Source organism: Vigna unguiculata, chromosome 7, assembly GCF_004118075.2.
Source record: "Vigna unguiculata cultivar IT97K-499-35 chromosome 7, ASM411807v1, whole genome shotgun sequence".
Taxonomy (NCBI): domain Eukaryota; kingdom Viridiplantae; phylum Streptophyta; class Magnoliopsida; order Fabales; family Fabaceae; genus Vigna; species Vigna unguiculata.
The window spans coordinates 38,088,713-38,102,451 of NC_040285.1; the positions used below are offsets into that span (position 1 = coordinate 38,088,713).

The 13,739-nt window shown below is 30.9% G+C and overlaps 1 protein-coding gene across 1 annotated transcript; it reads left to right on the forward strand.

The window, feature by feature from the left end:
* Positions 1-10,040: 10,040 nt before the first annotated feature.
* Positions 10,041-12,723, forward strand: LOC114190606. Its single transcript, XM_028079557.1, has 2 exons — positions 10,041-11,323; positions 11,539-12,723. The coding sequence occupies exons 1-2, from the start codon at positions 10,092-10,094 to the stop codon at positions 12,410-12,412; spliced, it is 2,106 nt and encodes a 701-aa protein (XP_027935358.1). The 5' UTR covers positions 10,041-10,091; the 3' UTR covers positions 12,413-12,723.
* Positions 12,724-13,739: the final 1,016 nt, after the last annotated feature.

A 13,739-nucleotide genomic window follows, 5' to 3' on the forward strand; every position in this document is an offset into this window, starting at 1 on the left:
ATTGTGGAATTTACATGTATAACAAATAATCTCTATAAAATTATTTTGAGAAAGTTTTATAAATTCAGTTTGTTAATATAAAGTTTGCACTCAGGTGAACATTATAATTTTATCATATATTTAGTTAATATGAAACTAAAATATGTTTAAGAGTAAGATCAGATAGATAAAAAAAAAATCATCTCAACCTTTTCTTATAAAAAAAAATATTTACAGAGTTTTTATTCGTTTTACACAACAAAAAAGTTTTTTTATTCATTTTTTTATCTCTATTTTTTTAATTGACAATATTCTATAGCTTTGTTTTATTCTATTAGCTAACGGGTCATTTTTTTAAGTAAAGAGTTCCGCGCACTCTTAAATTCTGTAATTGGGCCTTGCTGAAGATGAAAATATGGATCTCGATTGTAAGGTCAGCCCAAAATAATTTTGGATTAATTGTTGTAACTTCAGTGAATTGGGTTAGGTATACTTTTATTTTTTTTTATACTTGGACACCACTGCAACGCTGTTGTTGGTGTTCTAGTTATGTAGTTCTTATAAGAAAAAGAAAAACAGAAAGGACATTGGCAGGATTACATAAGCAAGGTTGAAAACCAAAAAGACAAGCAAGCCGAAACCAAAAAAACATGGGACAACCAATTCCAATTTGAATTCAGTTTTCTTTTAACTCATTTTTAAATAATAAATATGAATGATGGATTGTGAATTATATCTGACTCTAAATTTCTGTTTCACAGCTTTTGTTGATCTTGATTTGTTTTGGAATAGTTTTTTTTTTTTTCTTTTCAGAAGTTTTTCTGATGAAATTTTTGAGAATATTGACCAAATTGTAATTTTCATAAAAATAATAACAAATTTTGAAAATTTCAAGGTCCTATCGTCGTGCACCGGTGGTCATGGTCCTCATGCTGTTGCGGGTGATAACTAATCTAGAAATGTTAAAGCATATTCAGACAAATTTTACTATTCATTACTTTTAATTTATATCAGTTGAATTCTATATCTAAAATACTATTCAAAATAATTTAATTAGTTAAAATGTAAAAGATAAACATATACAAAATTAACTACTGAATATAAAAACGTGAATTTTTGAAATTCCGATACAAGAATTGTGAAACGAAAACGGTGAATTAGAAATTAGAAAAACAAAAGTTACAGAAAAGAATAAAATTCTGAAATTATACAGTTATTGGTTTGTTTGAAACCGCGGAAACAGACAAATACCTTGGAACTGGTAAATTTGGGAGATTGAGCAAGAAAATCCAAATCTTGGTATATCGAAAATTTGAAAGCCCTATGATCATTCATGCAGCGGTGATGGTCCTCATTGATCTTGCAGAAGATAATGAGTGCAGCAATGTCAAAAGCATTTTTACTAAAATCATAATGCATAAAACAACAAGGTTCCTGAACATCTCTTTCTCCTTTCATTGGGTTTCCAAATTCTTATCTCTTCTTTCTTTTGCAACAATTAATCCCTGCGTTGGGACAATCATCGCTATCTACATCATCCAATGAACCTTACCGAGGACTTTTTCATCCAATGAACCTCGTTGGTATGACATTTTTCATTCACGACGGAACAAATTATATACTTTTATCACACATTATAGATTAACAATTACCTTTTAATCTTAACTTTCGAGAAATTAAATTTATGAATTTATATGAAAGTTATATTTATAGATTAATATATGATGTTATTATTAATGTTGTTGCAGGAGTTAACGACAACCTAGGGCTCAGTAAAGTTGGATTGAGTTGTTGGTAAAGTGAAGCCCAATCCACCCTTAAAACTTCATGCCTGTTCCTTAAAGACAACACATTTCGTCTTCTACTGCTTCGAACACATTCCACTCTTGCCTTTATCTTCCTGTTACCCTTCTTCTACAACACCACCTTTTCAAAGATTACATTTTTTTTTTTTCTCAAAATGTTAAATACTGACTTAGTTTTAGCTTCCATTTCACGCACCAGGTATTAAAAATTATAGCATATTTTGAGCTACCCTGCAAATGTTTTTGACAATTAACTATAAAATTATTAAACCTTGTCATCACAGTTGACTAATAATAATTATAAAGTTTTTCAAAAATGGTAAAAAAAAAAATCATAATGGAGGCTTAGAAATATTTCAGTCATCACACTTCGTTCTTCACGCCTCTTGACGCCGTTGCAACGAAAATTCCATTGAGAGAGTGGGTCCATTTCATGAAAAGACTAGAGTTTGTCTTATAGTAGGGTTAATAGGGCGAATATTCAAATTTTGTAGCTTCAACACATCACATTGCAAATTCACTCTAATTCTTACTCTATTTCGGCTATAACATAAGATCACTACTATCATTTTAATTTTGACCACAACCTTTCAATCATGGTAAACCATACTTTCTGCTTTTGCATTTTGTCTATAATTACCTTATTATACTGTTCAAGATTCATCGTGTCTCCGTATAGTGACATGGTTTTCCAACACTTTCTCTCTTAACCCACACACTATGCTTTTACCCTTCCAAAATATTTTCATTTCTTTAGTAGAATGTCGCTTTCGACTCCAAACTGTTACCGTCTATTGATTTAGCATCCAACGTTATAAAAGTTATTTTAATTTTAACTACTTAACTACAACAATGGTTAAATATTTTGGGATCCTTAAAATCGACATTGTTAAACTGAGTTTCTAAAATTATGAATACAACAAGTTTAATTCCAAAGTTCAAATAATTTACCCCTAAATTTGACTTTTCATGCTTTTACTCAATAGAGTTTATTTGTAATATCTATGGAAGACTATACCGACTGAAAGTCTAAAAGAATTATTGGTAATTATGTTAATTATTTGTTTTTAACTAAACTAATCTTTTACTTGTATTATTTTACAATGAAAAAGTGATTTTTTTTTCTTATTTGAATATTACCTTTTTAACCGTGTTACTTGAAATAATAAAAACTCATTTAACATGTTAAAAACAAAATAACATAGTTAAGTTAAAAAAATATATTTATTTATTTTTAAAATTTGAAATAAAAATTATCAAGATTTTGAAATAAATAAATTAGAATTTAACAATAAAATTAAAGAAAATAATATTTAATCTTAAATAATATAATTAATATCTTACATCTATTAGATGTATAACTTCAAATCATAATTAGTTATAAAATACCCTAAACAAACAAAAATATAAAATGTATTCTATTTGCCATCATTAAATAACGCATCATATATGTAAAATATATATCTACACACAATGATTTATATAAAATATGATTTAAAAGTTAAAATAAAATGTGCGTTTGCCGGGAGTTGAACCAGGTCTATTACTTAAAAGACAATTATCCTAACCGTTGGACTACAAACACTTTTGATTTTGATGTAGATATTAACAATATTTCATTAAAAGTAAATACTTTAAGTTCTAATATTTCAAAAACAGTATATATACATGAAATTGAAATCAGTTTAAAAAAGGAATATGCTGTTATCATAATTGTCTAAAAAAAAAATTCTTAAAAGGCAGATTAATGTGAGAAGATTTTTTCCTTACAATATTATTTTACTTACTTCTTTTTTAAAATTCCTAATTTTCTGTTTCCGTATGAAAATTAATGTATTTGTTATATTGTTAAGAACTTCTAAAATCAATATTTTTTAAAATATATTGCACCTACGTTTGACCTCTAACCTTAGCGACTTAATTCGACTTAATTTAAAAAACTAAACGCAAACTCTATTTAAAAAAAAAATCCTCATTTTTATTTATATATATTACATTTTTTTGTCAACAAATACCTACCGTATTAACTAATACTTTACTTCCTTTAAAAAAATTTATATATTAGTTCAGCAGCTATTAACAGTTGAACTACTCATAGTTAATAATCTGTTCTGTCACAGTTTTTAATTAAATATTATCATTAAATTTAATTTTAAGCTGTTTAATCAAAATTTAATGTGTAGTCAATACGAAGAGATATAATATACGTGAAAATATTTACGTACATCTAAAGGATATTTAACGTGTTAAGTGATAAATAGATACATAGTTTTCGTGAATGTCTTGTTCTCTGTTGGGTTGGGTGGAGTGTTCGGTTCGATGCTCCATAAATTATTTTATGTTTGAGATTAGGAAATTGAAGTTAGTGACTCATACCTTAAATTTTCTAAAAAAATTATGGTAACAATAATATCTAAAATCATTCTTCTTACAAAACTTGTAAAATAGAAAATAATTTATCACATGTCACTATTTCATTATTTGATTGCAAAAATTATAATCTACCAACATGAAAATACAAAATTATCTAGAAGAACTAAATTCGTAAAAAACTATAAAAGAAATAGTTGCCCAGAAAAAAAAAATCCCAAAACCATTACATTTAACTTAGATTAAGTATTTTAAACTTTCCTTAACTTTCATTAAATTTTGAAATTAGTTAATTTTAAAATTTTGGATTAATTTAGTCTTAAAATTTTATTAGATTTATTTGATGTTTCGTATGCATTTCAGGATTATATTTGAGTTATTTATATTATTTGACACATTTTTATTTTAATATTAAGTCAAATACTATTATGAAACGCGCTTGAAATGTTAAATAAATTTAATAAAATTTTATTAAAATGACTAAATTTAAGTATTTTAAAAAATAAAAAAGACTATATTATTCAAAATTTTAAAATATACTAATTTTAAAATTTTATATTTTAAAATTTACCAAAAAATAAAAAATAAAAACATATTTAATCCTATTTTGAATAAGTACTTCTGATTTTCTTTCGTGCATCAATTTGTTTTGTTTGAGAGTCTGAAAATGGTTGTTGAAATTCAAAGAGATTGTTTTTTGGGTCAAAGCAGAGTGGGGTCATGTATGAGTTGGCAATGACATCTTCGAAAACTGGGTGGAGGTAGGGCACTGGACCATAAACTAATGTTGAAAAAAATAATTATTAAAGTACTCTTTTTCATAGAAAAATATAATCCTTACATATAATAAATAATAAATGCACACTTACTTTATGTATAAGCAATAAATATGCGTGGATGTAGCATTTAATAAACACAGTACTCAACCTACACACATACTCCCTCTCACCCATACTATAAAATCTCTACAAAGCTATCATTTAATAAAATAAATATTTAAACTATTTCTATAAGATATAATACTTTTGTACACGTGTTATCTAAAACAGTTCATTTATTTCTAGCAAAACCATGCTAGAGTCAGTAAAGAAAAATATATGGGATAGTAGTAACTAATTAAATCAAATAATTTAAGGTTAATATTCGGACTAAAAAGATGACTTAGCTTATGATTTCCAACCGAGGGTCATGTTTTATCGATATCATGATAATTAACCATTTTATACTTTTTCAGGATTTTAAAAAGACCAAATTGTTGAAAAGTAGGTAATAAGAAATGAGTTTAGTACTGGTTAAAAAATATATTTACATGTTATTTTTTTGTAATACGATTGGTTAATTAAATGTTTTAGTCGTCAATAACAAAGTCAACTAGACAAACACATCAAAACTTGAAAAAGAATAGTTATTTATAGAATGATTATTTTTTTATATTACGCAATTAGTCATCATTGAAAGTATTATAAATATACAATAATGTTATTACTCCAATATTTTAAATTTAAATTTAACTTTAAAACTTAAATTTAAAATAATAATAATAAAAGTAATAATAAAACTAGTTATTATTATTATTATTATATTATTATTATTATTATTATGATCACTGTTATACGTTTCATACAATTATGTTAAATAGAAGTTTATTGTATTACTATACAATTATAAATTTGTTTTATTATAATTAGGAGAAAATATATTTAAATATTTCAATTGAAAAATATATATGTACAAGTATACTGGACGTATATAACTCGGTGAACTCATTTCAATTAAATCGTCTTATTTTAAAAACACAGAGTATTTTTTGTACCATTAATATTTAAGTACCTATGGATTTAAGTTTGTCTTTTTTTTTATTACGATCAAATAATAATAATAATAAGTTTGACCTTTTTTATTACAAATGGATTTAAAGACAGAAGAATGATATTCACCTATTAAAAACTTATAAAGTAAATCAGACATAAATATAAATGGTAAGGATTTTGTTCGAGTAATAAATAATGTAATATTATATATACAAATATTTTCTTTTAAATATTGATATTGAGTATATCATCATATTTAATATAAATAATAAACATGCTAAATGGTAAACCTTTTCGATTAGGAACTTATTTATACTTTTTATATTTAATATGGTGATGAAAAATTGTGAATTCGCTAATAATTTAAAAAAGTAAAATTGATTTGATAAAATTTATAAAATAGATGAAAAAGGTTCTAGGTTTAACTGACTTAACATTTATCAATAAAAAAAAGTGAGAAAACTTACCCGTAGTGACGTGTTTCTATGCTATGGAAAAATAACACTATAAAATATAGAAAATTATGTAGTAATTTCAACCAATTTACTTTTTTATTGTGATTATGTCAACCTTTTACCCTCAAATATTGAATCTTTGTGCATGGGGCATAAGAGTCATTTTGGAAAAACAAAAGATGGTAAGATTAATTAATTATATTTTTTGTATAATTAATTAAAAAATATCTATAAGTATGAGTACTATCCAGATCCAGCAAAATATCTATAAATATCTAAGAATTCTTCCTTAAATAAAATAAACTGACATCCACTTTTTAAGCGGACATTGAACACCTGATACGTAGGAATATCTTGTAAACAAAAAGAAATATATTTAGTTATTTATTTAAATTTAGTTATACTTAACTTTTAAAACAATGGTCTTTTGACAGTGGTTTGAATTTTATTATATAAATATAATTCTTTACTTACTTTTTCCTCGATTTTCGTTATATTTATACTTATTGAAACAATTTCATCTTCCACACTTTTTTTTTAGTTTAGTATGCAACAGTGATCCAAGTGTGAAAAGAGTAAATAATGTCGTAAAAGAAAGTTAAAACTGTTCCCATAATCATAAGCCACATACACATATATTATGTCAGTGAATATTATAAACATAAACTAGATAAGTCAAAATTAAGAGAAAATGAATAATTGTATAGTTCAAAAAGTTCTTAAAAATTAAGTAAAAAAAATAAGTATAGAAATAGTAAAAATAAAACTTTATACTTCTTAATAAACTGATTGTGACTATAAGATATTCGTTCCGTGTATCAAATTTAAAAAATCAAATATTATTTATACTTCTACTTAATCGAGATTTTTATCATAAAAAAATTATTTTGATTAAACTACAAAATTTCTTAATAGAAAGTGAAATAGAATGCGAATTTAAATTACATAATAAGATGTTATTTGAATATATAATTTGGTTCTTAAGAAAATATTTAGCTAATGAAATATTTGTAATAAAATAATTAATTCAAAATTCAACATTTATTATAATAATTGGATTTGATATGAAGAATATTTTAAATAAATAATAAAATTTATGGATATAGAATAGTATTTAACTTCATGTTTATAAAATGAAGTTTAAAATCAATCGAAATTAGTTAAAGGTGACAAACGGATATATTAATTACACTCCAATATTCGAGATAGTTAAGAAGGGCATAGATTTGCAATTACAATTACATGTGTATGTGAAATGAGAAATATGAGAAATAAAACCAAAATTTTATAAGATTCCATGTTATGTTAGATTTATTCTTAAAACCAATTTGCATTAATTAAAGTGTCAAATGAATATATAAGTGTCTATACCAAAACTCTTAAAAGATAATGTGAAACTTTTTAACAAGTTGAACATTAAGTATTAATTATAAACAATCAATTTTGAATTTTTGGATCTTGTTAGGAGTGATAAAATAAACGCAAATATGTCATTAAATTAGAATGTTAAATAAATACTTCTTGATCTTGTGTTTGAATTTTGTTAGAAATGACGTTACATCTTATTAAAACTGACATCATCTCAATCCTGTCCTATAGACACTTGATGAATTCGATAAAATGTATTAAGTTAAATTAATTTTTCACTCGTCATACCACCATCCTCTTTGATACAATGAATATTAAGAAGACAATTCCTATAACATACATGATACATTTTTATTCTAAATCAGAGGTTAAATTTTAAATTCTTCTTCTAACTATGATCACTTGATACATTCCTCTATCCAAGATTAATAATCAATAAAATAAAAATATATTTAGACATCATAAATGCATTTAATCACTACACAAAAATATAATGTTTTGGTAAATACATGTCCACATTTAATCATTGACCATTAATTCACATAAATATATATTTCATAGTTAATCATTCACATGTATGTTTTCTATACAACATAATTCATTGAAATAATATTTTACATATATACAAAATTAAACATTTAACATATTTTTTCATTATCCAATCATTTAACATTATGTACGTGTGATATTTTATCCTATGTTAAAATATTTAAAACATGGATGTTTTTACCAAAGTGTTCAATGTTATTATATAAAACATGAATATTTTTAATTTTGAAAAACTTTCGCATGTTGAATGTATATATAATTTATAACCATGATTTATCTCATAGTTAAAGTAATATTGTTATGATTAAAATCTAAATTAATTGGTTAAAAGAGAAATACCGGTTCATTCTTTTTATCACAGTATGTAAAATTAAAATCTTCTGTTTTTATGAATTTTTTGTTAAGAAAAAAGTTGATGATGTATATTTTTCTCTTAGTGAGTTTGTAAGCACACCCAATCCGAGTCAGGGCGTCAGGTGAAAACGTTACTGTGGCAGTTGTCAGTTCTCACTTTACAGCCTCAACCTCATGCCCGCCGTTTACCTCCTTATTCCCACGCGCCTTATACGGTAAGCAATTCAGCGCGTCAAACCCACTTAGTTGCGTTATAACGCCGTAACCGTATCTTATCCGTCAAACATAAAACGGTTTTACATGTTCCGTTATGTCAGCCTGATACTTTTTTTCATGTTTGGTCACTAGTTACCACCACCCCACTTGTTTACTCTGATTTCCAATTTTCCTTAATTATGGTTTGAGTGAGTGATTAAGCTATGAGGTTTCATAACAGACACTTATGATAAAAAAAAGTTATAAATCCTACCCCAAAATGCTAACTCTTTATGTCAATATCCCAAAATCCAAAATTCTACCATTTATTTCTCCTATTTACCCCTTTCATTCTATTTTGTCATGAACAGAACAGATACACTGGCCTTGTGATTATTGGTTATTATGCTATTTATGGGTTTTAAAAAAGTTGTCTTTTTACAATTTGAAGTTGGGTTCTTTAGTTTGGTTAAAGTAGATTCATGTCTTGAATAATTGCATATTAACAGGCTAAATGAAAAAAAAAAAAACTTGTTTTTCTATCACCATGTTACTGGATATTTAAATAATTTGAGAAATTGGTAAAGTGTTTATAATTGAAAGTTAGGACAAGTTGAGTAGAAGATATGGTGTTTCTTTAAAATGACATTTTTGTACTTTAATATTTTTTTTAATACAAATTAGTTTTTAAGCATGTATTGCTTTTTTAACAAATAAATGGTTACGTGTATGATGAAATTTGAAATACTAACCACATTAGCAAGAAACCTATCCTGATACATAGAACAGATCTGTGCAGAATTTGGAAAAATGAGTGAAGAAATGAAAAATAGAAATGATGGAAGAAAGATTAAGATTATGATAATGTTTAAAAATGAGAATTAAAGATAGGAAAAGTGAGTAGGATTGCATGAGGCAGAAAGAAACGAACCCAACTGGGTCCAATGAGTAAACCAGCTGGCAAATTCAGACCTTCATCCTCCCTCCACATCATACAGTGTTTTTTTCCACTTCCCCTTTCCCACAGTATTCCATCCCCAACTTCGCTTTTTCCAATAACCCAACAAACAAAAAATATTTAATCAATAAAAACTATATTTCTATTAAAAAATAAAAACAAAAAACCAAAGGCATCAAGTTACTATAAGAACATCCCAAGAGCGCGTTCCTTCCTCCCTTCTCTCTCCTTTTCTCACACGCTCACCATGGAGGTGCAACCGCCAACACCCTCGACTGCGCCGCCACCTCCGCCGCCACACCTCAGTTACCCTGACTCGGTGGAATCCTCACCGCGCTCCCGCAACACCGACTCCTGGGACGAGCCCTTTGCGCCGGCGTCGTCCAAGCTACGTCTGATGTGCAGCTACGGCGGACATATCGTTCCGCGGCCACACGATAAGTCCCTCTGCTACGTCGGCGGCGACACGCGCATCATCGTTGCGGAACGCGCTACTTCACTCGCGGACCTCTCCACACGCCTCTCCAAGACGTTCCTGAACGGACGGACCTTTACGCTGAAGTACCAACTCCCGAACGAGGACCTCGATTCTCTCATCTCCGTCACCACTGATGAAGACCTGGAGAACATGATCGATGAGTATGACCGCACTGCCGCTGCTGCCACCTCCGTCGTCAAACCCTCCCGCATCCGCCTCTTTCTCTTCCCCACCAAACCTGATTCCACTCACTCCATTCCCTCCCAAATTCTCGACACCTCAACCAAATCGGACGACTGGTTCTTGAATGCCCTAAACGGCAACGGAGTACCTAACCGAGGGTTTTCCGACTCTGCTTCTGTTAATTGCCTTGTCGATCTCGATGACGAGGTTGCCGGGAACAACCTCGAACCCGGTTCCAAAGACGTTGGGGATGGTGGTGCTGGTGCTAGTGTTGGTGGAGCCGCTTCTTTGGGTGGATCTTTCGGGAACGGCAAGAATTTGAAGCAGGATGTTCACTCCGTTCCCGATTCGCCGATGCTCGAAACGACATCATCGTTTGGGTCCACTTCGTCGTCACCATCGCTGGCCAATTTGCCGCCGATTAGGGTTCATGTCGTGGAGGATCAGAAGGTAATGGGGATTGAGGAGCAGTTCGCGCAGATGGGGGTTGGAGTGGGGCAGAAGCAGCAGGATGAGGGATTTGTTTTGCTGTCTTCGCCACCTCCTCCGCCAGTCCCGGCCACCCTCGCCGCCGTGGGTGTACCGATTGGGCCACCCACGATTGTCGCTGGCGATTATCACAACCGGGTTGTCTCCGATGATGAGAGATCCGATCATGGGGTTCTGGTTGGGTATAGAAAGCCTCCCACTCCTCAGCCACAAGTACAGACGCAAGCGCAGTCACAAACACAAACCCTTGCTCCTCAGTTTCAACAGAAGTCAACTGGTGGTAGCGGCGGTGGTGTTGTTGATTTGCCCTCTCCCGATTCAGTTTCAAGGTATGCTCAATTTTCATTTTCTCTCTGGTTTTGGCTGAGGATTGTTCTAATTGTAATAAAAATGTTGAAATTGGATTCATTAGTATTTCATTTGCATGTTGTGTCGAGTGCTTGGGTTTGAGTGTGTAGGATTAGTGAGGTGATTTGGTTATTGGTGATGGATTTCAATTGGCACTGTTTGAATTAGGTTTTTGGTGTTTATTTTGATCCTGCAGTGATAGTAGTCTTGCGAACGCAATTTCGCGTCAGAAACCTGCTGTATATCAAGAACAAGTTCAGATTCAATCTGGGACTACAAGGGTTCCTAGTAACCCTGTGGATCCGAAGCTCAATGTTTCTGATCCGCACGGTCGGATCCAGATGCAGCAACATGTACAGGACCCTGGATATTTGTTACAACAGCAATTTGAACAGCATCAGCAGACGCAGCAGCTGCCACAACAGCAATTCGAGCAGCACCAGCAGGCGCTGCCACAACAGCAGCAACAGTTTATTCATGGCACACATTTCATCCACCATAACCCTCCAATTTCTGCGTATTATCCTGTATATCCTTCCCAGCAACATCCACAGCAGCCACAGCTTTACTATGTTCAGGCGAGGCAACCCCAGACTTACAACCTACCCGTGCAGCAGGCTAATATGGGTGACTCTGCTGGAAATCTTGCTTCTAGCCGCCCACAAACTCCACCAAATCCTGCTACACTGGTTCCACAATCTGCTGCATACAATCCCATGAGAAATGCTCCCATGCCTAAAACTGAAATGAATGCTTACAGAGCCGCAACTGGAGGCACCCCTCAACTAGTTCAAGTTCCTACAAGCCAGCATCAGCAACAGTATGTCACTTACTCACAGATTCACCATCCTTCTCAGTCCATGGCTCCCAATTCTGCTCCCCAGGCGAATTATGGTTTTGATTATGCTGATCCTGCTCATGCTCAAATATACTACTCTCAACCCTTGGCACCCACAATGCCTTCCCAGTACCAGACTATGACTGCTGCTGCTGTGATGATGCAGGAAGGTTCAGCTCAGCATCCCTCAGACAGTTTGAAGCAGCAGATAAGAACCTCACAGCCATTATAAACCAGTACTTGAAAAAAAAAGAAAAAAAAAGAAACAATTTTGAAAAAAATGGGTTTGGTTTCCCTTTAAGTTTTATATGCAGTTCCTGTCGTCATGTTTGGTGAACTGTTTGTGGTATGTATTTTGATAGAAAAATAAGAAACTGTGATCATCTTGTACTCTTTCTTGTATGTCATAATTTATAATTTATATAGGAAACGAAATTGGTCCAAGGATATACTGTAAAAGGTCAAGTCTGAAACATTGTATTGTGAAGTTCAAATATCAATTCCTGAAATGATTGTCATATAAATTAGCGGGTTTTGTTTCTTGCTCTGTTGTTGTCATGGTGTTCATGATAAACTATTAATCCGTCTTTACAAGTGCAATGGGAAAGGCCATTTTGAAGTTTTGGACTGGCAGTTTACCACCCTTGGCCTCTTATGGGACCGCAAGTTTGCTCTTGTGCGTGCAGTAGGCAAACCACATATTGTTCTGGCCGTATTTTCAATCCTCTCGTCCGTTTTACACGCGAAAATCATATTTATTATGATTGATTTCAGGTTTTGCTGCGCAAGACCAAAAAATAATGTCCGTATGAGTTTTAGTTTGAATTTGATTCTCCTTGATGAAAGCTACGCCTTGAATTATCATCTACAACTACACGGCAGCTTTTAAATGCACAACTACAAAATTACTGCTCCTTGGAATGCTCGATGATCAAGTGGATCCTTTACTATAATTTCAAGCTGCATAGTATGACTTTATACGGAGGTTAGTGAGTCCAATGAAAATTGATCACGCGCGACAACTATGTTTCTACTTATCCCAGTTTTGGATTCATAGCTTATTTTTCATTTTATGTAAGAATTCTGCATAGAAGCTAGTCTCTTATATTGTTGAGACAACTGGAGGATCAGAGTTCAAATACTAGTTAGTAAAAGGAGACGGGCACTTACAGTAACAAGACCAATTTCTTATCAAGACTCAACTGTATAATAACAAACACTGATAAGCAAAAGTGCTTGATTGATGTGAAATTTTAACGTATAGTGCATTTTAAGATTTAATATAACCCCTGCACAACAGAGTGCACGTTACATATTGTTGATTTTGCTGAATTTCATGTGACTTTAGTGGCAAGGTACATAAGATTCTATGTTTTCTTGTATTCAAATATGCACTGAGCACTAGTTAGTGGTTTATTTAAGAATAGTTTAACTGTACGAGGTTGAAATGTTAGGATCAGGTATGTAAGATTTGGCTGGGTACATGGTTGGGAGTACAATTCTGCGGGGCTCGAACCAAATAGAAATAATGAGTCAAAACAACGACAAATATAGTTATA

Coding starts and splice junctions, on each gene's coding strand:
- LOC114190606 (XM_028079557.1), top strand. CDS start 10,092: ATGGAGGTGCAACCGCCAACACCCTCGACTGCGCCGCCACCTCCGCCG. Junction 11,324..11,538: donor TCTCCCGATTCAGTTTCAAG/GTATGCTCAATT, acceptor TTGATCCTGCAG/TGATAGTAGTCTTGCGAACG.